This window comes from Siniperca chuatsi, linkage group LG6 (genome assembly GCF_020085105.1).
Source record: "Siniperca chuatsi isolate FFG_IHB_CAS linkage group LG6, ASM2008510v1, whole genome shotgun sequence".
NCBI classification, from domain to species: domain Eukaryota; kingdom Metazoa; phylum Chordata; class Actinopteri; order Centrarchiformes; family Sinipercidae; genus Siniperca; species Siniperca chuatsi.
The window spans coordinates 10,701,015-10,727,083 of NC_058047.1; the positions used below are offsets into that span (position 1 = coordinate 10,701,015).

A 26,069-nucleotide genomic window follows, 5' to 3' on the forward strand; every position below is an offset into this window, starting at 1 on the left:
GGGCCCCCAAGTGGGTAAGTCGGGCTATCAACTATAGATAAAAGACTGTTGAGTTGACCAAATATTGATAGGTGAAGTGTTAGGACTCTACAGACAAGACATATATACACTTTACCAATATGTAACCATATTAAAATATTAACCTATGTAATGCAGTTAAAATATGAGGGAAACACTTATTGGTTTATCTGTAAAGGTGCATTTTTGGTAACAGCCATGAAAATATGTTACCAAAGTGAACATGGTTTTTAGTTCAAATGACATTTTAAATCTCCTCAGGACCAAAAACACATTTATCCTGATTAAAACAGTCAGCTTGCCAACCAGCTGGTTGGATATTCCATCATTAGCTTTGTTAAATGTGTACTTATGTACCGATATTTGACCAGCAGAGGGCAGCAAGACGTCGTCCCTGCGTCAGGCCTGCTGTAAGAAGAAGAAGAAGAAGAAGAAGGAGGAGGAAATACGTCAGATTGTTACGTAATCATAAAGCGACAGTTGCTGGTACACACGAGGATGTTTTATTCTTTATTAAAATAGAGTATTTTAGTGATTATTTTACAAAATAAACTAAACAGAAGTACTCATCTAGCCTCGGAGAACGAGATAAATCAGAAATGGCTGACTTTTCGTCGCTGGGTCTCTCAGACTGGCTGGTTAAACAGACCAAACAGCTGGGAATCAACAAACCCACTCCTGTTCAGGAGCACTGCATGCCAGCTATACTACAAGGTAAGACAGTCTCTGTTAAATCTTCGGGTTCAAAACATATCACCAGACTATCTACCTGTAATGTAAATATCTTCTTGACTATCTTTGAACGGCCGAATCAGCTGTCTCGACAAGTAATTCAGAGCTCCTTTGAAAAATCTATCAATTTAAAGGTCAGTGTCTATCAGCTAAGGTAAACAAACACCTTGTAGACAAATACTCTAAATTAGCAAACATTTAAATGTGCCGATCAGCTCTTAGTTCCAGTTAAATTATTTCCATAAGTGGTGGGTACCCTGTTTTCAGTGATTCAGAGGTCTGGTCCCATGGTTCTCAACCTCTAAATACACATTAGTGGTTGTCAACTATATACAGTGTCATAATTTGTCCCATCTGACTGCTGCCGAATTTACCAGAAAAATCTCTAGATCAGAAAATGTTGAAAGGGGTAATCTTAAAGATCTGTGAGTTTGTAGATTTGGAAAGATACAATAAATAATTAGATTTTTTTTTTATTTTTATCGTGTAGTCTGGTATGGGTCACTTGAGGAAAGTATTATAATACTTTAAGTGAAAACCTCTAAAGTCCCCACAAGGCATGTAAGTTAGGAAAGCAGAACTCAGAGCAGGTGAATGAAGGTGTTGTGTGTTTTTCCTCCTCCCAGGTCGGGACTGTATGGGCTGTGCTAAGACAGGAAGTGGGAAGACAGCAGCATTTGTGCTGCCAGTGCTGCAGAAACTGTCAGAGGACCCATATGGCATCTTCTGCTTGGTGCTCACACCTACCAGGTCAGTGCTTTGTAGTGTCAGAGAGCATCATCGTCCATTTTGTTGTTTACTGGATGGTTCTTCTTCCTGTTCATTACTGGTCATGTCAGACTGAAATTACAGTCGAGTGTGTTAAGAGTAAATGTTTTAGTGATCTAAAACATCAGTGGTAAAGCACAGGTAGTCAGTCCATCAAAATAAAAGCACAATGGCTCTTTGTCTTAAACTGAACAATCTAAATATTCAAGTCAGCATGTCAGATACACATAAGCCTCAGATCCTAAATAATGTTTCTGAGATATGAAGAGAAAGAGATATATAAAGAGTTATTCCAAACAACTGAATGTACATTTAGGATTTATTTTGATACCTTTAAAGTTACAGAAACTTTATTTAGAACCAGGAAGTAAAGGTAATCAAATTTAGGTTAAGAAACAACATAGAATCAATTCACAGCAATTGGTGACTTATCTAATAGCTGAGGGTAAAACAACACACACTAAGCTACAAATACACGATTTTGAGCTTTATGTATTCTTTAAAGTTTATCAGTCAGGATTTCAACACAGACATTTATCATTTCAGCTCACAGGGGCAACAGAATACAAAAAAAAATTCAAATAAATATGTTTCTCTCAAATATATATGTGATGTCATGCAGGGAGCTCGCCTATCAGATTGCAGAGCAGTTTCGAGTCCTGGGGAAGCCTCTTGGTCTGAGAGACTGCATCATCGTCGGCGGAATGGGTAACTACGTACATCACTGCAGGCAGCTTTCCTTTCTGTTCGTTCAGCAGCAACTACACCGCCAACATGGCCAGAGACTCTGTCGGTCCAGGGAAAACTCGCTAAAGTTGCATCTTTTTCCTCTCATAACCTTTTAATTTCCTTTTGGGATATAAACTTCACTGACTGGCTGGGTTGTTGGTTCAGGGTGCGCAGTTTTAAAGCCCTGGTGTTGCATTGCCGCTGCAGAACTTCTGCCAGTTACTGTTAAATTCTGACTGAGCCTCTCCTCTGTGCTGACGTTGTTGCTGTTGTGTTAATGACAGACATGGTGAGCCAGGCCATGGAGCTGTCCAACCAACCACACGTGGTTGTCGCGACACCGGGCCGGCTTGCTGATCACATCCGCAGCTCCGACACCTTCAGCATGAGCAAGATCCAGTTTCTGGTGAGTTCAGGAAGGACCACGCTGTAGCTCTTATATACTTAAGATCAAAATATGCAAAAGAGAAGTCCATGTATGCAACATAATGCTTTATTTTTCTTGTGTACTTCATAAGACAGTCTTAACATGCTGACTGTTCTATTTTTAAACCCTGTGGAGTCCCACATTATCATATACAGTACATCTTTAATTGTTTACATGTCTTTTCAACAACTGACTAACACAGTCTGTGATTTTCTCTTTGGCAGATTTTGGACGAGGCGGACCGGCTGTTGGAGCAGGGCTGCACTGACTTCACCAAAGACCTGGAGACGATCCTGGGGATTTTACCGGCTAAACGGCAGACGCTACTGTTCAGTGCCACGCTCACTGACACCCTGCATGATCTGAAGAATATCGCCATGAACAAACCTTACTTCTGGGAGAGCACATCAGAGTGAGTAACCTGCTGCTGTTTACAGGAATAGTGTTCAGTGTGTTTGTAGGTATCGACCTACTTATTTCAGGTCTCTTCATTAAAAAGAAGAGAACACTCTGGGCCAGATTTACTAAAGATGCATCAGATGCATTCTGTGCATGAATCGTACATGTTATTTATAAAACAGGAGCACCAGCCTGGGAGTTCAGTTAAGTCATCTGATCTGAGGTGCAACTAACAGCTGAAGTGCATCTCTCACACAAATACCTTTTGGATGTGAGGGAGAGTCGTGCAAATAATGGTAGCAGAAATGTTAAGTGTGGTTCAATGAGCGTTCTGCTAGATTTACTGATGCTCAGACCATTTGCAGGGTTCAGACATGTGCAGAAAGAAGCTACAGACTCATGCAGATGTATTTAAAAGAAGGTTGTGATTGAGAAATTGTAATACCAGTGACGGCAGGCTTAAAGTGCAGAATGAAACAGTATCACTTCAGAGCAGAAGCTGTGCTTCTGTGGTTGTTACACTTTACCTCAAAATCTGATGTCCACTGAGGTGATGCACTTCAGTGAATGCACTCGTTCATTCCTTGTGTTCATCTTGGTTTACCTTTTACATGCTTACATCTTAGAGGTTAGAGGTTTTATATATGACAGATCACTTTTGTGAGTTTGTGTTGTGAAGTGATGATGTGGGCAGAAAAATGACGGTTACATTGAATTTTGGTCTGGCTGAACATGACTGCAGCACATGGTTGAGCAGATTTCCACTAGTTCTCTGCAGCTGAATATGAAGGTATTCTGATTTGATCATCACAGTAGCAGAAGTAACGTTCAAATGCACGAATCTTGGCCTGAATCCATACCAGCTCCAGGGTTGCTGCTCTGTAATATGACCTCTGACCTCGCTGGCAACAGAAAATCTATGGGGGGCAGTGAAATATCACATTATTGTTGTTAACAGAACACGAACAGTGGAGGAGCTGGACCAGAGGTACATCCTCACTCCAGAGAAGGTGAAGGACGCCTACCTGGTCCACCTGATCCAGAAGTTTACTGACGAGCATGACGACTGGTCCATCATCATCTTCACCAACACGTGCAAGTAAGAAGTAATTAAAATGCCGTATACGTTGCATGTCCGTACATAATGCGATGCAGGGTTTCTAAAGGAAACCTTGTTGTCTTTTATGAAACGTGTAATGTTAATTTTTGGAGAAAGTCTGCCAGTATTACATTGATTCAACTCCATGATGATTTTTGAGGTTGCCGTTTTGGTGAATTAGATTGTGATTCGTAGCTTTTATTACAAATAGCATATATTTTTGTCTTTTATTGTTAAATAGGTGAATACCTTTTATAAGGTGAATATATATATATATATATATATATATATATATATATATATATAATAAAAAATGTATGGACCGGAGTGTGATCAGTAGCCAGGGGTCTCTGAGCATGTAAATGTTGTTGATTTGTTGTGGTTCATATGAAAAAACACATTTATTACATAATTTAATTTGTTTTAATTAATTCTTTCTCAGGAACTGCCAAATCCTCACCATGATGCTGCGGGAGTTTAACTTTCCAACCATTTCCCTGCACTCCATGATGAAACAGGTGAGACTAGTGCAACTTACTAACTTTATTTTGCTGCTCTGTATTGAGCTAGTACATCAGCAAGTACATTTCAGTTACGGAGGCCTGCTGAAGGACGTTTTTTAGGGTTATGAGGGAGATGCCTCCATATTCAGGGAATGACAGCTGAAAGATAGTCTAACTCAGAATCTGTTTTACTGCTCAGTTAAGTTTGATCTGTGTGAGAGAAAGGTAAGAACATAGTGATGTGTCCCTTATCACCAGTCCTCCAGAGCTCAACAAGCTCGTCTTGGATATGGGACTCATATTCGCCTCATTAACGGGACAAAGACAGAAACATATAGCGAGCACAAAGGCCTTGCGATAATATAGAAATTGTCGGTGTAAAGGATTAAAGCAGATTAAACCAGATGAACGGGACTGCAGAATGAACGACCGCTCTTTATCATCTCCAGAAACAACGATTTGCAAACCTCGCCAAGTTCAAGGCCAGCGTCTACAAAATCCTGATTGCAACAGACGTGGCCGCCAGGTAAGAAGCTCTGCCAAGCCGCTGCATGTCTCAGGGATGACAGTGGTCTTAACTTTAAAAAGTTTAATTAGTCTTTAACAAAACCATCCATCAATTCTTCCTAAAGTCGTCGCACAGAGTTTCTACTGAGAGATTTAATAGAGACAGCTGTAGACAGGCTGAGATCACCTTGTTTTGACATCCTTCCTGTTCTTTCTGACTCTCAGGGGTTTGGATATTCCAACTGTCCAGGTTGTCATCAACCACAACACCCCCGGCCTTCCCAAGATCTACATCCACAGAGTTGGACGAACAGCAAGAGCAGGTAAGCTTTAACAACTTTATTAGTACATTTGAACTTTCCTTTTTTTAATGATAAGATCAGAAACACCAACATCACCCTTGTGTCCCCCATCGATGACTTACTCTGGATCATTACACATCCAAAATAAATGCAGCTCGTACATGATGAGGTTTTCTTCCTCTGCAGGGAGGAATGGAGTGTCCATCACACTGGTGACGCAGTACGACATCCACCTGGTCCACTCCATCGAAGAACAGAACAGTAAGTTACTTGGTTATAAAGACTGAATTAAAATGTGGTAGCTTTTCCTTTGTGTGCGTCTTCAGAGCTCAACTACAGTATGTTCTGACCGGCCAGCTCGTCCGTGCTCGTGGCTGCAGTGTGAACATCTGTTCTACTTGAAATGAAGCTTGTGACTTTGTTATACCGATATTCTTCTTTAATTCTCATGCTCTTTCTCTGATCATGAACAATGTTAACATGTTCACTTCCAAAGCATTAAAACTAGGCTACAGTAACGGTGGAGAAACTAGCAAGAATCAGCTAGATTTTTGAAAGTATCCAACTGTAAAAATCCCACCCCCTCCCTTCAGGCCTCCCTCCAAAACCCTCAGAACACTTTTTAATGCACAATGAATGCACGGGCAGAGTGTACGCAGGTAGGCAGGCCAGCCAATCATTTCATTTCATTTCTTGTGTTAATTTTTAATAATCTGTATTTGGCCTTTATTACAAAACTATGGGGCAGGAAAGCCTTAAGGACAGGATATTAAGTGATAAGGTCCTGGACCAGATAAAAGCACAATTACATGGCCTTAAACACCTACCAGGAACCCCACAAAGCTGGAAAACTCAGTTCATCAAATGTTGAGGTGGCTTGAGCAATACCAGTTTGTGCCCCAGGTCCCAGGGTGTGTGTTATAAGCCTCAAGTATGTGTAAAAGTGGTCCAACTCCACAAACTGGTCTGCTGCGTTTCTACAGAGACAAAGCTGAAGGAATACCATGTGGAGGAGAAAGAAGTCCTGAAGATCCTGACCCAGGTCAACGTGACCAGACGGGAGTGTGAAATAGTATGGATGCCTCTTTTCTTCATATTCAGTCATTATCTCACCTCTGGGTAGTTTTGGTGAATGACACTTAATGTTAATTGAATCTTTCCAGTGTTTGGGACTTTATTCATGATAATGACCAATATTTGAACCAGTACCTGAAAAACATTTTCGTCTTTGACTGAATGACACCATAGAAGTCTTCAGTTATAGCTGTTTATATTTTTCAGACTGGACATTTGTTTTTGACAGTAAATCATTAACTTGGATTTTCTTACAAAAAAATGTTTTATGGCAAATTTTTTTTCATCATTGTAGAAACTTGAGTCAACAGATTTTGATGAGAAAAAGGAGATCAACAAAAGGAAACAGCTGATCTTGGAGGGGAAGGTGAGTTAATTTCTTTAACACACTGGTGGCACATTTTAGCAAACGTTTAATGTTTAGTTTAATATGTGAACAATACCAAGATGAAGTTCATTTATTTTACAGGTCCCGTACATTCCTGTGGTTTCCTAGAGAGGAACTAATATGTAACTGTAAATTTATGTTGATAGTTTGATCAACCCTGGCTGGCTCGCCTGAGCGAGGGTGTATGATGTTGAAACACCCGATGACCTCTGGAAACAGGATGTGTCTTTGGGAAATGGAGACTGTTTTCTGTTACTACACTTCCAATTAATTGCTAACATACCCCAGCCCAGAGTATTTAAGTCAGCTGAACGTGCGAGAATGTGAAATTTGTCTACAGGAAACAAAATTCAACATGGTAAATTAAGTTTCCATACTAAATGAATGAATTATTTACTGGGGTTTACATGGAGCAGTTCTTTCAAAGACGTTTCTTATAAACTAAACACTAAAATGAGAGCTTTGTGTATTTTCCCAACAATCGGTACCAAATAACCTGGTTCTTTCAAGGATGCCTAGGAGGAAAATGTACCTGTAAAATACAGCATTACCTGAAGTTCATCTGCTTCTTTTGATGTCAGTGTGAGCATGAAGTGAGCAGGGATTCTATTACACTGTTACAAATAGAAAATTACTAAAATGAAATGGCAATTCAGTCTGATTATCGTGCCAAGTTAATTATTTACTTTGACTGGCCCATTCCAACATCAAGCTTTAATCTGTAAAAGGGGGTGGGGGAGACTTACTACAAACTAAAATGGTATAAGACTTCTGATTTGAGATGCTACTTGTCCTGCAGTGAGTTTTGGAACCAACTAATGATTTAAAATGGCCTGTTGTTGACTTGTGATCAAACTGCTGTTTCAGGATCCAGACCTGGAGGCCAAGAGGAAGGCCGAACTGGAGAAGATCAGGAGCCAGAAGAAAAAGTTCCAACAGAAAATCCAGGAGAGCTTTCAGAAACAGAAACGTGGACAACTGAAAAGGAAACTTATGAAGAGAAAACAGATGAAAAAGAAAAAGGTGGCACAGGCAACAGCGTGAAAACTGCTGTGACCCATGTATATACTACAAGTTTATTACTGTACAAATCTGTAATGTTTTCATGTGAGTATCTGCAAATAAATTTAAAGTTGTGTACAATTTCATACCATAAAAACAGTTGCTCAAGTTGACAGCTTTTATTGATTCAGTTTAACAAACAACCATGTTGTGATGAAACTTCACTGCAAATAAGACTCATTGTTTCAAATAGGTATTTACATCACATTGAGCTCTCTAGTCCATTCATTTAATCTCTGCCTGTTGATGTAGAGAATCATGGGTTTGAATGCAAATGTTAAACAACTAATCTACAACTGAATCACTTCTTCGGTGATAACTGCACATGTTGCAATTCATCGTGGCTCAGAAGATGGAAAAACACCAAAGCAATACAATAATATTACGGCAGCAGGTTCTTAAAGCTATAACATGTTAAGATTTCAATGGAACGGGCTGATATGTGAAACTAATTCATTGCACAAATGAGAGATTTGCACAATGCCAACAAAACAGAACTAATTCTAAGTCAATTAAACATGGCAACATCTACTCGCAACATGATTGTCACATGTCTGCTGAAATGAGAAGCAGGTGAGAAACAACAGTGAAGTACATTCTTACTGTGTTCAGAAAGCGTCTTTCCTGGAAGAGTTAAAAAACTACAATCCCTCGAACAGTTTGAGGAGAAGATACAAAACTAATGAAGAAAGGAAACGGCATCCGCCTCATTCCTGTTGTCAGCAAGTTGCTACAAAACCAGGTTTTAGTAAAACTACACAAAATGAACAAAACATGACTCACAAAGCAGCGAATCATCTGACAAAAGCAAAGTTTGAAACAACTCAAGGTTCAGGTTCACACAGTTCTCCAGGAAGAGGGTTTAGGATCCAAATAAATCTCGAGAGGAACTCTACAAGGAATACATAATGCAGGCAACACAGCTTTGCACAAATCAAAAGTCCACAGAAGGAAAAATAAATTCTACCAGCCTCCGTTTGTTTTACTCCACAGAGAAGGAAGGTGGCTTTTTTCATCCGCCCATCCTTTGAGAAACAACCCAGCTGCTAAACTCACTGACCTCATCATTACCTGGCCTGATTTTATTAAAAACATAAAATACAACAAGTCCTTTTCTGTGGGTTTCTTGAGCCCTCTGGTGTCTGGAAGGTTTTTTATGCTGGTAGTTTGATTTTAACTACATTCATGCTTGTGCTGCAGCTGTTTATCTGAAGGTGATTGGTTATAGGCACTGATTCACGTTTCTCATTCACTTTTCATTTATCTCCTTTTCCATCATCTAATCAGTACCGACGGCATTACCACTGTGTGTAACTGGGGTTTAGTTAAGTGTCAAAATATTTTAATACACAGGAACCAAAGATCTGTCATATTATGTTAATTTTTAAATCGTAGGGTTAAGTTGAGATTTTAGACATTTCCTTTGTGAAAGTCTTAATTTTTCAACCAGATTATGTTTAGATTTGTGTGGCTGGGCAATCAGCCTGGCTATATTGCTTGTCAAGTGAACATTATTTACAAAATCAAAATGCTGTGAACTGACACTGCGTTTACAACTACATCTAATGCGTGGTCATCTTTTAGGGCTGAACAGTCCTAAAGCCACACATTTCCCTCTAAATTTTTAACCCTGGCAATGATCTGAACTCATTATTCAGAAACTCTCATATCCTTTTCTCCCTCAGCCACCTTCCTTTTCTACTCCTTACCTGTGGTGGATTGATTGCCACGACCGCCTGTAAGCCTCGGCTACTATAATCCTTCTTTTCCCCTCTTGTTTGGTTTCTTCTACCTCAAGCAGGGATTTGTGTGATGAGTGCTGACAGTCCACAATCCCCTGAGGAATCAATCGATGCAAAGCATTCAAGCATTTGCCAATCTAAACGTACACAGAGTGTTTTAAAAAAGACATCTGGTCATGAAGCACAGTGGGACATCAACAACCCCTGCTTTCAAAAGATTAAAATAAGGAAAAGCCTTCGCTGAAACATCAAATGACATTGAGTTGAATATTCAATGCTGGTCATTGTTTGATAGTTTCGATGACTTTTTTGCAATTTTGTGCTCTGTGATAAGAAAGGTACTTCAGAGAAGAAAAAACTGTCCCATGATGATCGCGATATCGGTGGGATTCGCGCGTCATGCCTTGAAAAAACAGTCTGAAATTCCCGTGCCACTCCACCACTGACGTGTGGTCGAAACCACCCCATTAAAGACCTTGTGAGTGAGCCAGTGGTTCTCAAGGCCAATGAAAGGTATTTCATTTCAAAGCTCTTTAATCTCAGACTCAAGCACAGAAACCGTTTTCATTTCCTCTCCAAGAGGGTGTGTCGACTGCTGCTTCCTTCAGAGGCTGCTGAGGTTTTTGGGCCCAATAGAAGATTGTTGGTGCCGCTCTTCTCCCATGATAACCAAATTTTAAAAGATACAGGTTGAGCAACCAACTTTTAGCATGGGGGTTTTGTGTTACCTGTTTGGTGGCTTTCTGTAATCATGCCCCCCTGCAAGTTTGGAGAACAAGTTCTTCAAATTCAGCTGGAAAACTTCGATCCCCATCTGAAGATAAGAGAGCTTTCCTTCCTTTCCTGGAGGCTGTGGGTTGAAGGGGTTGGCTGGATTATTTTGTTGGGAGTTGAGCCTCATTTGGATTCCCATTAGAGACCGTTGAGATCTCCCCTCTCTCTCAGCAGCTCGACCACACGCCGCCATCTTCTTGACTTTCCTCCTTCACTTTGCACGGACATCGGTCCCTGCCTCTCGCTTGTTCACTCGGCCTCTCTTGCCATCTCCCCGCCCGTCTATCCGTGCTCTCTTCTTCTACCCTCTTATTTCTCTCGCTGGTCATAGGTTTGGTTTCGCTATCCCGTCGCTTTCACTCAGTGGTGCTTCGGTTGTAGCAGAGGAAAACAGGTATCCATTTTATGTTTTATTATTTCCCAGATTAAAAAGCTGATGAACTAAGCTCAGCTCAAGCCTAGCTCCCTTCTTTAAGTGACCTGCAAGACACAAAACATTTTAATAATTAATTAATTAACTTTATAACCTTTTGACCTAAATTAAATAAGCAATACTGCCTTTAGCAGAGACCTGAACATATCTTGAGTCAGATGTCTCCAACTGAAAGAATTATTCTAGTCTCCAGTGGAACTAAATAATCAGAAATACTTTACTGATCCCCGAGGGGAAACTCTTTAGCAACGGCAAGAGGCAGCATGGACATTGGCGCATGCGCATAAATGAGATGCAATTAACTAATACAGTACTAAACCCCAATAGCCTGCTAAACTTTTCTAAATGATTTCAAAGACACTGTCACAAAGTCACATTCATCGAAGATAGCGGATTTTACATTAGTTGCAGGAGAAACAAAGACCACACAATGTGCAGGTAATGTGTGAAATCTCAAAAGCTTAAAAAAGATTGGACACATCTAAACTTTTCATAAAGGTTCAAATAAAATACTAAAATTTTAGTTTTTAAAAAATGTGATTTTAAAGTCTATTTAGATATAACTGGAGCCTGTGGCCCTGCATATAATCAGTCAAAAGAGGACACATTCCTTTCAGTAAGGAAACACGACAACTGCAGTACTTCCCAAACCTTAACCTGTACTATATTGTAACTACAAAGACTATGTTTTATGTACTTACACTCTAGTACTGTGACAGTCCAGTCACCCCACCATGCTGGTATGCGCGTTCACCCTGGTAAGTCGAGTCCTGGGACAAAGCCACATCAATTTGGGACTTAAACTCATCGCCGAGGTAGCTGTCCTGAAGAAGAGGAGGACAGAAACATCATTGCAGACACATTTTTGGCTTTTATCAGTGAGCTCTATGCCAGGACCTCGAAATCTCTTCTAATGCAAACCTATTACATTATTCCTTCCTTATATTTACTGGATTTGCTCAATTCAAATTATGAACAATGAACAGTGCAACTAAACTATACCACTCATTACCAAATCAAATTCAATACATACTCCTCCAAAAGAGGCAAGAAAATAACTGTAGAATATGCCCTATTATAGGTATATTCTCCTTAATATAAAAGTATATGATAAGCGAGCAATAATTCATAATGACGCACAAAGTGCCAACTAACAAATATATATTAATATATGAACTAAATAAAGAAAAGGAGGATTTGAGATATTCAAAATAAAAATTGTAACATTATTTATCATGAACATATCTTAAAGGTTCAGTGTGTAAGATTTAGAGGGCACTATTTGCAGAACATGGCGATAATATTCATAAGTATGTTTTCATTAGTATATATTCACCTAAAAATAAGAATCATTGTGTTTTCATCACCTTTGAATAAGCCGTTTGTATCTACAGACGGAGTGGGTCTCCTTCCAGGGAGTCCACCATGTTGCACGCCATGTTTCTACAATAGCCCTGAATGGACAAACCAAACACTGGCTCTAGCTAGGGCCTTTCACGTTTTTTGCGAGTTTTGCGGCCACAGTAGTTTCTCCTACACACTTGAAAGGGGAGGGTGAGGCGAGCAGTATGCAAATGGTTGCAAACTGCAATTTCAAGTGCTAGATGCCACTAAATCCTATACACTGAACCTTTAAATACTTGATGAATTTCACTAAGTGACAGTGATGTGTTACCTGGGACAGCTCCGGCTGGGAGAGGCCAGGCTGGCTCATTTGAGAGGGCTGGCTCATGGAGATGTAGCCCTGTGTCAGCGGCCCCTGAGAGAAGGACTGGGAGGCCCCATCCTGGCTGACCTGGCTGTTTGGTCCGTTACCCTGACTGGCACCCTGGTTTCCTGAGCCACGGACCCTCTGCCGCCCGCCACGCCCAGACTTTCCCTTCATAGCTCCACGACCTTGATGAAAAAAAAAAAAAAATAATCAATAAATCAATAAAGTCAATAAACATGGTAACCAATCATCGTTCTAAGGTCATACTATGTTATTTACACTACATGGGAGAGGAACCACAGTAAATGAAGCTTGGGATATACTGGGTATTGTTGCTCATGGACAATATAGGCAGGGTGTGATTTTGGTCCCTGAAACTTGACTTGTGGATTGTCAGCTCTTTTTATCTAGATTCCAAAGCACATAACACTACATGACGAATTAACATTAGTCCAGACTAGTTTGACTCCAGCTCATTTAATTATACTCTGCTTTTTTTTAAGGATGAGAAACTGCTGGTAATCAGGAGTCAACATTTGTCTCCATACCCTGGTCACCCTTGCATTATGGGGTATTCACCTCTAGCATGATTGGATTACTTTTTCCCTCTAACAAATTGGACCAAAGTTTGCACATTTTCAGTTTATGTAATGGTTCAGCGGAAAATCTCAGTGCTGTGCTGTACCTGCAGCAGGGCCGTTGGTCTGACCCAGGTAACTGGGCGGAGGCATTGGCGGCATCACCAGATTGAAGGGTATGGGAATGTTCATAGCAGACATGTGACCGGGGCCCGCCCCAATCATCCCAATCTGGTCGTGAGTTTGAAAGTACATGTTGGACGGACGTCCACCTGAAAGAAAAGACAGAACAAGACTCAAGAACAGGCAAGCCTAGTTTTGCTGGACTGTAATACAGCCTGTTGGTAACAAAAAGTTTGTCATTGGTTATCATCTTGAGTGATACCATAAGATACTACATATATATTAAAGCATACCAGCATTGCTGCGGTCGTAGGCAGAGCCAGGGATGAGGGCCTCACGGGCATCATACATCGCAGTGCTCATAAAACGTCCCCCCTGGAAAATACCAGACAATCACCATTTAGTACAGTTGCATACTTACACAGCTTTAGGGCTGCAACTAACAGTTCTTTTCACTAATGATTAATCTGCCCATTTTTTTTTTTTTTACGATTACGAACAAAAAATGTCCATCAAATTTCCCTGAGCCCAAGTAAATGCCTTAAAATTGCTTGTTTTGTAAGATATTGAATTGACTATCATAGAGGATTTAGAAAACCAGCAAATACTCACATTTGAGAACACGAAACCAGTGATTTTTTGGAACTTTTGCTTTAAAAAATTACCTAAATGATTAAATAAATCTAAATAATTGCCAATTAATTCATCTGTCTATCGACTAACCAATGAATTTACTAATCGTTCACCTCTACACAGATTCAAGACTTTAGTTTGGATATGTGTTACCAGGTGTTTCTAACAGAAATCTAACAAATGTACAACTGCCTTAACCCTCCTGCTGAAAGCAAATCCTGAGTTTGTTATCAGGTCTTATGATGTTTGCCTCCAGAGCATGATGGGTGCACATAGTTTGTTCTACTCACAGGGTTGATGGTGTTGACCAGTTTGCGGGGCTTGCTGAACTGCATGAGACTCTCCCTCAGGTTGTTGAGGGGTCCCTCCACGAGGACTTTCTGCTCCTTGTAGTTGTTCAGCAGGTTGTTCCACAGCGGCTGCTTGGAGAGGGCCTTGGGGTTTCCCACGATGATCACACCATACCTTCATTCACAACACACACAAGACTGCTGCTCAGGGATTCTGTATTGAAATCACGTTGTGTAGAATTATTCGTGATGTTTTTGTGTTTCCAGACCACTGAAATTCCAGTGGTCTGATTATTCCTACTATACACATCTACATACAATTATTAGTATGCATGTCTAATCTAAATTGTCAGTGGATACTATGTGTGTTCACATTGCAACAAGTCATCATAACAAATTCAAAAGCTGTCTAGCTGTCAACAGTATCTGATTTGCATGATTCCTCATTAGCTTCTACAGGAAATTCTAAATAGCTCATCATGAACTAATGAGCTGGCGGTGTGCTGTGCCATATCTATCCACTGTGATGTCTTAACAGTTCTACTGAGGTTTTACTTGGCTCTGGTCAGCGCCACATTGAGACGACGTGGGTCATTCAGGAAGCCGATGCCCTGGTGCTCATTGGCACGAACACAAGACAGGATGATGAAATCCTTCTCTCTGCCCTGGAAGGCGTCCACGCTGGCAATTTCCACTTGCTTTAATGAGACAGGACAAGAGGAAGATAAGGAGGAGATTGCATAGTAAAAACAGAGAAACAGATTTTGTCCAACACCACTGATAATTGATGTTTACAATCAATTTGAATTTTAATGTATTCTCAGCTCTCGCTCTCAAGTTGCTAAGATGCCTCCACCAGACACACAAGCCCCAACTACGGCATTTTTGACATACATATCTAAGTATATCTTGGTGGTACCTGATAGAGTTTGGTGTGCAGGGAGCCGCTGAATTGCATGTACTGGACCAGGTAGGAGCGCTGACCCTCGTACGGGGTGATGATGCCGATCTGGTCAGGTTTGGCTCCAGCCTTCAGCAGTCTGGTGGTGATCTTCTCTACATTGGAAGCCTCCGTCCTTAAAAACATCAGTTAAATACTGTACTTCTCAGTACTGGGAAAATTACATCTGAAGTTAATGTGAGTAGACTAATGGTGGCTTAAAAATGCAAATCATGTCTGTGGTGCCTCAACTTTTGCACACCCTGCAAGATAAGGATCAGGATAATTTTACTAAAAAAAAATAAAGCTGCAAATAAATGAACAACAATTTGTTGAGGTTACATTGATAACATTTTATGTAGACGAATATTTTAAAAATAATACATCCACAGACCTTTTAGAAAGGTATAGATACCGTTACATGAAACACCACTGCACAAAGTAACCTAAATCTATAGCTAATGTATAGCTATATGTTGCAAAATTAATTAATCACTCTTTTCAAGATTCATCACTTGATATGACTGAGTCCGAGTCTCACTCCACCCCACCATGATATATGCAAACAAACTGGCAACCACTGGAACTGAATTGATGGGGGGACGGGAATGCGTCATCTAATGGCTGGATGTTATCAATGTTATCAATAGCACCTTTAAATTGAAGAAAATACTACTGAAGTAAAAAAACAACAAAAACACAACTGCACTAGTTTAATCTTGCTTCTCTGGAAGTCTAGCCCCCTTCAACGAGGTCCATTTATGAAAATAAGTAGATTATTTTTAAGAAATTGTGATCCTGATTTAAAGGACATCCCCTTTCAGTGTTCTGACCCTGGCATTCCTGTTGATGATGATTGACATGGGGAAGGAAGCATGCAACTATTTCAGCCTTCCATACTGATTTTATGTGAAAGCTATAGAAGAGCACCCCCTAGTGTGTGGCTTCAGCTATCCCTTTCCCAACCACTGTATTCAATGTACTTTGAATATTATGAATTATTTAGAGCTTTGAGGTAAATTACACAAAGTAACCAAAGAAAATGTGTTACCTGTTAAGGTAGGAGGTTCCAGAGCTGGCAATCTCTTCTTGACCCTGAGTCACATAGAAGAACATGGGCTTGTCCGGCTGTGGCCACTGGAAGTCAAAGCCTTTCTTGATGCGGTCAGCTGGGGAGAACAGGAATATTTTATTATAGTTTTAGTCTTAAAAGGAGTCTGTAGATCTTTTTTACCTGCTAATGTACCAGCCACAGTGATAATTAATTTGCCCCTCCATCAAATCAGATAATGAAACTGCTGAATCTCGACAAACCTGCAGTGACGCCATTCTGCAGGGAGCCCTCATAAAAGATGTTCGAGGGGAAGGCACTGAGAGCTGGGTGCATGCGGTACTGGACCTGCAGGCGGATGGGCCGGATCCCTAGAACCACCAAGCGTTCAAACAGGGACTGGGACAGACCTGCTTTGGCTGCCTTCTTACACATCACCACAGGACCCAACTGGCAGTGATCACCCACCAAAATGAGCTGGGTAGAGGAAGATGAGTCACACAAGTGAAAAGTGGGTTAATATAACAGCATAATATAAGAAGTTGTTGTTGCTGGATGTTCAGGACAAATAATTTTGCTTATCTTAACAGATATATTTGATATTAGTTGCCATACAATTTACTTGACATGATTAGAAAGTCTGATAAATGCTGACAGGAGTTGCACATGTTCCTATGATACTCTTTCCTATTGACATGATATTATTTCGAATTGTCTGTCGCTGCTTCAATGCCCTGATTTCAAGAGAGAGCATTCAAGTTCCTTCAGTGTTAAAATGTTTTTTTATTCACTGTTGTAGTGAAAATAATGACTCAAAGCAAGCTATTTGGGGGGGATCATATTAGCGCTGGGCTATATTGTTTTACTACCCACTGCATTCATCCAGCTGTAGGGATGGAGATTAGTTGTTATTTAGCTGTGTGTGTGTGTATGTGTACCTGCTTGGCTCCCAGCACCACAGGCACCATACACTCTGGCTCGGTGGCCTGGGTGCTCTCATCAATCAGGATAGAGCGGAACTGCATCTTGGCCAGACGAGGGTCACCAGCCCCGACGCAGGTACAACAGATAACATCAGCATTCTAGGCAACAAGGAAGAAGATAATTTACAATCCTTTAAACGAAAGAGGGAGTCAGGTTACAGTGGTAAAACACAAGGGGGTCTTCTACTGTGTGACAAATTATTATTTTGTCAGGTGGTTACTAACGCAGTTCTGTACTGTTTTGTACTGAATACAGATGAGAACAAGACCAAAAGAAAACAAAATCAAGATTAGCAACACTGGTTATCACAACGCTCAGTATGGAGATGGTCACAGTACTTCGTTATACAGAATAATAGCAACAGGAAACCATTTACAGTATAAACTCTGGAGTTTCAACACTTTGAAGCTCCTCCTCACCATGAGCAGCTCCCTCTCAGCGGTGCGTTTCAAAGCCCTGTAGCGTTTCTCATCAGCAGACGACAGCTCACCAGTCTCATCCTTCAGCTGCTGTAGCTTCTGAAGCTCTGGCATACTAAGGAGACAAAGACACATCAGGTTGACTAACGAGAACACACACTAGTGTTATACACTGGATTACTTTGACACTGAAGAAAACTTAAAATCATGATGATTCTCAGGCAAGTTCGGGAGTTACAACGGGTCATTTTTTCTATGATATCTAAGTGCATTTATGGACATTTATTCGTAATGGACATGAGATGATGATATCCTTGGGAAGTGTAAATCTAAATATATGTGTATTATGTCTGTGTGTTCACATTCAACTGAGATATGACTCAGAGAAGGAGAAGAAAATTGGTTGCGCTTGTCCTTGTTGGCATAGACATTTGTCATGGTGTCAATTAGACAATATACTACCAAAGTACCAGGAATCCTGACAAGAGTATGAGTATGAGTAAGATAACTTGGTGAAATTTGACATCCAAGTGACAGAACAGGAAAAATATAAAGGTGTAAAAATAATAAAGCAATCAAGTGCCAAGCCACTGGTGCTTGGCCAACTAGTTATGAAATGGGTGTATGTACAAAGCAGCAAACAAGTATCAATAACTTTTGAGTCCAGAGTCAATTTCCCTACATGCCACTGACCTGTCCATGTTGCTGATCTGGTTGTGCAGAGCCAGGAAGGACACCGGTGACTCGATGGCCTCCCGGCTCTTGGCACACAGCCTGACGACCTTCAGTCCAGTCTTGTCAATCTTCTCAGTCAACTGATCCACGGCAATGTTACTGGGAGCACACACCAGAACTGGTCTGTAAACGTACACACATACACACCATACAGAGAATTAGGACAGAAACAGTTGTGTAAAATACAGTTGCTAGAATAACAAAAAATATAACATTACAGGTTTCTTTAAGTATGTAACTATAAAACTCTTTGTGTCTTACCCGTTGCCTTGTCGGGACAGGTGATAGACAATGGTGGCAGAGGTAACAGTCTTCCCAGTGCCAGGAGGACCCTGGATCAGACTAAGAGGCCTCTGCAGCACCGTCTTCACAGCGTACACCTGAACATACAAGTAACAAAAAAAAAAAAAAAAAGAGGATTCAGCCCAGGTGAACTGCTGCAAATACAGACATCAAACCTTTCTTACAACATCTATCCTGAGAAAGAACACGTTTTATCTGCACTCTACTCATTCCACATTAGTAATCATGATATGAGATCCAAATCAAACCAAAACAGATAACACATTTTCCCCTCTTAAATAAAGGCTTGCCCTATTTAATGGAAGTCATCACATGATTCCTTTTTTCCCCCAACTCTATTAAAAATAGCTGAGCTATATTGATGCACTGATGTATGTGATAAATCACAGTAAATGAGACATTTCAACAGCTGTGTTCACAGCTTTCTGTGAACAGGGTAACAGGGACTCAGCGTTCAGTGAGGTCTGACCTGTGAGTGATTGAGGTCGGGCAGGCCCTGGGCAGTGAAACGCTTTGGCAGCTGGCACTTGATAGTGACATCCTCAACCTCGTGGCCCAGCAGTTTGTGATAAATGTAGCCAGACACGGAGGTCTCGTCCACCGCAAATGTCTTCAAAGCGCTCTGCATCCTGCAGCAACATATATACAAATGTGAGTCGTTATCACTTATTTGTATCATCAAGGAACCTCTGTCCTTCCCAAAAGAGGAAATTTGCACCAACATATTTCTACTTTACAAATGACTGACATGGCAGATTTACACAAAATTACCTCCTATAAACAATGCACATTTAGTTCTGTGCACCGTTTACAGGAGGGGGGAAAAAAACTACATACTGTAATATGGAGTAATATGGTGACTTAGTAAAACGTAACATTCCCATCACATTAGGTTTTTAGTGGTATAAAATTTCAAACAAAAAAATTACCTGTCAAAGGAAGTGGACTTCCACACAAAGTCCACCTGGAAGTTGTGGGGGATTTCCACAGGTGCTCCCACACTGCTCCGCAACTCAATGGCAATTTCATCCCCATAGTCTTTAAACACAGGCTGTTAAGGATGTTCAGCATTATCCTTGAATTATTTCTAGTAGGTGGGGGTGGGTGGGACTATGTTGTCTATACTAGTCTTTTATAGGTAAGACTATACACTGCCATCTGGGATTAGTGCCAGTGTAATGAGCCAGACTTGAGGACACTGTAATGCAATGGATGATACATATACAACTGCTAACAGTGCAAAGGATACTGTCAGGGACTTTGATGACATGGCCAATGCCTTTCCACAGCGGGGCCAGGTCTCCCTTGTACCGCAAGCAGATCTCGTCACCTTGCATCAGCCGCATATCTGGGATTGATACAAAGACACAAGTTAGAAACCATTCTATGCTAAAAAATGACCCACAAATAAACTGAGGAGGATGGGCTATGTTCATTAACCAAATAATACAGTACCGTGCACGCACAAAATGGCACAAAACCCCACTACAAAAACAGAGGCAAGAACAAAACCAAGCACACATGCCACCAAAAGATGCAGGGTTGTGGGAGGTTGCGTGCAATTCTGAGAATGAAGGGGGATGGGGAGGGGCTCTATCTGCACCACAGAACCACTGGGAGGAAGTCAAGCTCTGAGAATTACCACCTGAATCCGTCTTGGGCAGTGTGAAATAGGCAATCCGCTTTTTATTCAGCCCCAGGTCCCACCTGACTGTTATATTGTCTTGAGTCTGCAAAAGAAAAACAAAAAAATATATATAAATATAAAATCAGCTAACAATAAAGAGGTCAAAGGTCCAAGGTCACATCACAGTGACATTATTCCTGTAACCTTAGAGATGCCATTTAAAAATTTACAAAACAGAGCTTCAGCAAGCATATAAAACATGTGGTCCGGATCACAGTTGCAGGACGGGAAGAGCATCATGGTGTGCTTCACTTTTTAGGCATCCAGTGTGATTGCAGCATAAGAATAAAATCCTCAATGTACATGTGAAACTATAAAATGGATTACTGTGTTTCAGAACAAGTTTTTATGTGACCTGAAAACCACTCTATATATAAACTACCATGGACAAGGAAGAAAAACACAAGTCTCTGAGTTACAAAGTTTCCTACTTAGAAATTAAGTTCAGGTACCTGGGACTCCTTAAGCTTCTTGTCGTAGTCAGCCTCCAGTTTGACCAAAGGGCCAAAGATGTTTTGGTACTGGTAGGCGTCCTCATAGCGCAGCAGCACATGTTGGGGCTCTTCGTCCACTCCTGGTTTCTCCAGGTCTTCCAAGGTGGCACTGGGGTTGTCCTGGGAGGAAACAAATCCAAAGCAACTGTCAATACAAAGTACATCGTACATCCATCAAAAACTCTTATTCCACACATAAATTCGGCTTTTAAAGCCTTTTAAAACTTTTATGCCACAGGTGGATACCAATCCCTGTAAGCAGCTGTCACTTACAAACCTTTAGCATGTGCTTGCCGCTTAAGGTTTACAGCCTTCTGGTCAAAACATTGCTCTGAACATGTAACCCTGGAGAAAAAGCCTCCCAGCTTGTCATACCTTCCAAAGCTCCTCTAGCTTGTTGATCTGCTGGGCGGTGATCTGACGGGCCCGAAGCTGCTCCTGCTCCGATGGGATCTTCACCAGCCAGGACAGAAAGCAGCGGTCCTGGATCAGTGGTTGCCACTGCGAGCTGTCCCAGTTGATGTCCTTCAGGCTACTCTGGCTGGCACAGGGCTGCCTGCATGAAGATACAAGGTTCAGACAGACAGAAACTAATCAAACTATTGCAGAGGATGCAAAAATGTTATTTGTCTTCCTGTCTTAAGTTGATTTCTCACAGTACATCTTGCTGCATGTGTCTGACTGAAGAAAGGGTTAAATTAATTGCCACAGAGCAGGACGCACTAGTTAAAGGCCTGTGGACATCAGCAGGGACTTCCCCAAGCAACAACTGCAGAATAAAAAGCTGACTACTTGCTTCTGTCCAACAGTAAAGTCACATTTTAGGGGAATCTAATAGTGCTGGACCCGAATATTTGACTATTCGTTTGTTGGGTAGGTATTCGATTTTCAATTTGGGATTTGGATATTCGCACACACACCTACTCCTCTGTCTCTTGCACACCTACACTGGTTTGCCCCGCCTCTTTCTGTTTCTCTCTCGCTGTATCATACAGGGACAGACACATACAGTCATGAATGTACCTGCTTCGTTGACTTTCTTCATCAGCAGTATGTTTTATAAAATCGCCCAAAAATAAAATAACATTTTTAAAAAACCACAACTAGCATTTTGGATTTTTTCACAACAGCAGGTGAGGCTTGTTGTTAATGACATAGCCTATCGAAATGATCGCAGCCAACGTGCTACCGAATGGCATCTGCACCAACCAGTTGTGTTCACTGTTGCTTTACCTGGTCCGGGCTTGTAAAATATCTACTTTATGCTTAAATATTAGGTTATATTAATGTTCTTGCCTAAATAAACATGTTTAGGTTTTGATTGTATATCACTGATGGGGGAAATTTTTGTTTTGTTGCTGTAAACTTTCATCAGCTGACTTCCCCCACCACACACACAGGCTCACAGGCTGACCACCAGTTTCCTGAGCTTCAGGGTGCATGACAGCTCATCCTACATAAGGGCTGGAAACTGTGGTTTCCTCATGATAAACTTCCTGTTTCAAAGCAAGAATTTGCATATTTAGATTTTAGTTCATGCTCCAGAGTAGCTTATAATGATTGAGCAAGCAGAGGTCTCATGTTGACAAGTCTTGACAAAACATACAGGACTTCTTAACTGGTTACAGGATGGTCTGCCTAAGTACAAGGCTGCTGCCCCGCTGGCACTTACCTGCAGAGTAGCACCACCACGGAATCAGCCTTGGCCGGGATGAAGCCAAGGAGGAAGACGTTGCGACAGCCGCAGTTGTAACACTCCAGCACTGTCTCGCCCAGCGGCCCATCTTTATGCAGTGTCACCTCTTTGCATTTGGCTCTCACCAAGTGGTTCACAATGTGACTGGAAGTCAGAGAGTGGGAGTCAAACAACTGAGAAAATAATCAGAAACACTTTGATCTCCATGGCATTTGTCCTGGTAGCAATGCTGCAGAAATCTATTGATAGTTTGGATAACAACACATATTGACCCATAGCACAAAGACTCGGCAGACAATGTAGACCACTTCACAGTCTCAAACATACATTGTAAATGGATTCAAGGGTTTATTTCCTATTGCACTGCTAGCTAAAGTTGCTGACAGGACATAAACTTGTACCCACAATGTTCCCTACCAATGAAACCGCAACGAAAAGGTTGATAGACACTACATCATACAGATCTGTCTTAACACACATTCACCATAATCTGTGTGACAAGAGTCTGGCTGATTGTAATGTGGGTGATAAGTGACAGCGTTAAATGACAATCGTGTTTTAGGAAATGTCATAGTGGAATAACCGACATTTATTGTAGTGTTTGTTATTTTGATTATTATATAAAGTTTAAGTGGGGTGTTTACATTTTTTGGTCTACCTCAGTAGCTTCATGTTCTGATGCTTATATGTGAGGTAATAAGGTGAAGATGAGTAGACTACACACCTGCCAGAAGTGTTACCACGTCCATTACAGAACCACTTCTTGCTGGTATTGCAGTATACCACGCATGCTGGATCGTGGATACCACAGTAGCTGAAAAACAACAATATATCAAAAACGAATCTGATTTACTGCAGTATTTAGTCAAAATACTACATGAGTACAGGACCTTGCCTTAGCAAAAGTAAGGCCATGCCAAACTGACAACAGGCTGAATTACAGAGGAAGTACACACATGCTATTAATTGTCAAAGGGGTTAGCATATTGTATCTAACATGTATGTTTTTAAATAATTCAACAGTGAACATGAAATGCCATGCTCTCTCCATGCAAGCAGAACTCATACAGACTCAATTACATTTCTAAAAGTCAATTGGTTGAGGAAAACTTGATATTTTTCCAATTTATACTGGGAAATTCTAACTTTCCTTTTACAAACACTCCTAGATCTGTTCAGGAACTTTATCCTAGCTAGCTATCCCAAGGCTGGGAGACAATGAAATCTTAAATACAGTAACATACACACAGTAAATGTTATCCTCCTTTTTCAAAAGATAATACCTTTACATTTCTCTTTAACTTCTCTATCATTTCCACAAGAAACATTAACCATTTCCCACATGTATATATTATTGTATATCTAGTATCAGTTTTAGTATGCTTACAGGAATGTAAATTATAGAGTTGAAGTTGTGGGTCATTTTCTGTTAAATTAAAAAAATAACAGAATGGCCGCCAGTATTGTACTTCAAATAATGATCTGAAAACTGCAGCTGGCTGGTGTGTTGTGTTTTATTAGAGATATGTGCAAGTCTTGAATGAGTACTACTCGTAAACTTTATATACTATATGTGCTTACTAGAAAAGTTGTAACGTTTAGTGAAGATAATGTTCTGTATGTGGTGTGTAACATCAGGGACCACATAACAAATAAGCACCATTAATACAGTACTGTGTAATCACCAAAAAAACAAAACACTAATGTACTGTAATCATTTCCTCAGTGATCTATAGTAAACAGACAATCTGACATGGTGCGGCTCCTGTCAGTGCAATTTACCTGCATGCGTGCAAAGGCAGGTCTTTGGTGTAGTATGTGTCTTCTTCATCCTCCTCAAAGTTGAGCTCGGCCAACAGCTGGCTGGCTTTGGCCACGGAGTCATCCACTCCACCGTTGTGAAGACCCTCATCAGGACCATTTACCTGCAGCACAACACAAGCTTTACCAAACAAACTGAATGCTAACGATTAGCAGTTAGCGGCTAGGGGACACAGCGCGGAAAAGCCAGTAAATTATAAGTTGACAAACTGTCAATAGTCCTGACTCTTATCTTTGGTTATTAAGGTTACACCCGTGAGTCTGGCTTACTTCGAACAAGTCAAAATAAACGTGCTACGACAACTAATATTACTTTGGGAGTTTAGTTAATGAGCTCGTTAGCTAGCAGCGAGCTAACGGCAACAGCTAGCTCATGTAAAGCTAGGTAACGCTAGATCCAATAATAGCGTGCTAGCAGGCAGCGCTAGGTCAGCTAACTAGCTAGCTAACTACCGCTAACGTCAGTAAACCGCGCTTTATTGTGCCTTCCTGTAAAATTGAAAGCCTCAGACCTGTCCGTCCAGCTGGCTCTGGGTCTGGCCTTGAGTTTGCGTCTGGCTGGGAAGGGTGAAGTCGGTGAAGTCGTACTCAGAGCCCTGGGTGTCCGCTCCGAGCAACTCCGCTTCCTCGGTATCCAAGAAGGTGAGGGTCTGGGAGCTCGGCCCGTACGCCTCCACACTCATCTCGACTTAAACTTTCGCTTTACTGAGCGGTTTCCGGTGTTCGTCTAAAGATGAACAAAATCCTCACGGTGTTTGTTTATCAATAACTGGTTTGGAGGCCGACGCAGAGAGTCTGAATTTGAACCCAAACAAAAATGGAACCGATCAGAACCTCGAAAGCTCCAGCAGGTCCAACAGCGACGGTGACGAACTTCCATGCGCCGCTCAACGTGTGACGTTCACACCGTAGGCTGTAGAGCAGAGACCATCAATGGGAAGAGCTCTCACTCTGATCTTATTTCCGGGTATCAAAACAGAAATGTGGACCTCTCCGGGGAAAATGGGGAAATACCTATTGGATGCTGACAGACAACTGTTGCAGATATATATTTATTTAGACCAAATCACTCGCAACCTCAAAATATTTGAATGGCAATCACAATACAAATGGTTTATAGCCTACTAGCTTGATCACCTTTATCAGGTGTTTTTACTGGTGTTATACAAATTGTGTTTCTAGAGCATTCACTGTGACCTCTGTGACTTTTAGGAAAACCAATATTTCTATTGCTAAGCCTATATTTGTGTCCAGATTTCACATTGAAGTGAATCTAACCATGTTTTCAGTATGTATTTATCACAAGGGGGATTACCAACCATGCCCCCAGGGCCCCCCAAAAGTGTGTGTCACTGTGTTTTTGATAATGTGATTATATGCAAATTCATCAGAGATATTGCAACACTTAAGTATCAACTCTTCTTCTTCTTCTGATGTTTTATGGCGGTTGGCAAACAGCTTTTGGTGCATTACCGCCACCAAAAGTATCAACTAAGGTATGGCCCGCTTTATGTGCTATCTATTTTTTTTTAATTAAATCTGAAACTGGAAGCCGCTGCAAAGTGACACCCTTATATGACACCTGTTGGGGCATATTTTGTATAATTTTCCTTACACCCAAACAGTAGGCTTACAGTATGTTAATTT

General features: G+C 41.0%; 2 protein-coding genes across 3 annotated transcripts; one reads left to right on the forward strand and one right to left on the reverse strand.

Annotated features, from left to right (window-relative positions):
• The first annotated feature begins 458 nt into the window (after nt 1-458).
• ddx49 (DEAD (Asp-Glu-Ala-Asp) box polypeptide 49) lies at nt 459-8,121 on the forward strand. The gene is made up of 13 exons (XM_044200471.1): nt 459-732; nt 1,377-1,500; nt 2,141-2,226; nt 2,532-2,653; nt 2,899-3,086; nt 4,032-4,172; nt 4,615-4,690; nt 5,125-5,201; nt 5,408-5,505; nt 5,671-5,745; nt 6,468-6,556; nt 6,854-6,925; nt 7,814-8,121. Exons 1-13 carry the CDS (start codon nt 618-620, stop codon nt 7,988-7,990), a joined length of 1,440 nt encoding a protein of 479 aa, XP_044056406.1. The 5' UTR covers nt 459-617; the 3' UTR covers nt 7,991-8,121.
• Nucleotides 8,113-25,357, reverse strand: LOC122878114 (regulator of nonsense transcripts 1). Of its 2 annotated transcripts, none has more exons than XM_044200470.1 (24): nt 24,935-25,357; nt 24,384-24,526; nt 23,326-23,415; nt 22,578-22,745; nt 21,281-21,461; nt 20,864-21,025; nt 20,370-20,454; nt 19,974-20,072; nt 19,654-19,762; nt 19,194-19,353; nt 18,683-18,801; nt 18,380-18,544; nt 17,687-17,801; nt 17,222-17,365; nt 16,547-16,760; nt 16,284-16,401; nt 15,212-15,368; nt 14,848-14,990; nt 14,293-14,467; nt 13,663-13,744; nt 13,354-13,518; nt 12,633-12,853; nt 11,659-11,781; nt 8,113-11,004 (listed from the first exon to the last, which is right to left on the reverse strand). In XM_044200470.1, exons 1-23 carry the CDS (start codon nt 25,103-25,105, stop codon nt 11,662-11,664), a joined length of 3,306 nt encoding a protein of 1,101 aa, XP_044056405.1. In that variant the 5' UTR covers nt 25,106-25,357; the 3' UTR covers nt 8,113-11,004; nt 11,659-11,661. The 2 variants fall into 2 exon arrangements, with proteins under 2 accessions (XP_044056405.1, XP_044056404.1); XM_044200469.1 differs by having other exon boundaries at nt 20,367-20,454.
• Between the last annotated feature and the right edge of the window lie 712 nt (nt 25,358-26,069).

Coding starts and splice junctions, on each gene's coding strand:
- LOC122878114 (XM_044200469.1), bottom strand. CDS start 25,105: ATGAGTGTGGAGGCGTACGGGCCGAGCTCCCAGACCCTCACCTTCTTG. Junction 23,416..24,383: donor CTGCCTTTGCACGCATGCAG/GTAAATTGCACT, acceptor GTTGTTTTTCAG/CTACTGTGGTATCCACGATC. Junction 16,402..16,546: donor GCAGAATGGCGTCACTGCAG/GTTTGTCGAGAT, acceptor TGTTCTCCCCAG/CTGACCGCATCAAGAAAGGC.
- ddx49 (XM_044200471.1), top strand. CDS start 618: ATGGCTGACTTTTCGTCGCTGGGTCTCTCAGACTGGCTGGTTAAACAG. Junction 3,087..4,031: donor TTCTGGGAGAGCACATCAGA/GTGAGTAACCTG, acceptor TGTTGTTAACAG/AACACGAACAGTGGAGGAGC. Junction 6,557..6,853: donor CCAGACGGGAGTGTGAAATA/GTATGGATGCCT, acceptor TCATCATTGTAG/AAACTTGAGTCAACAGATTT.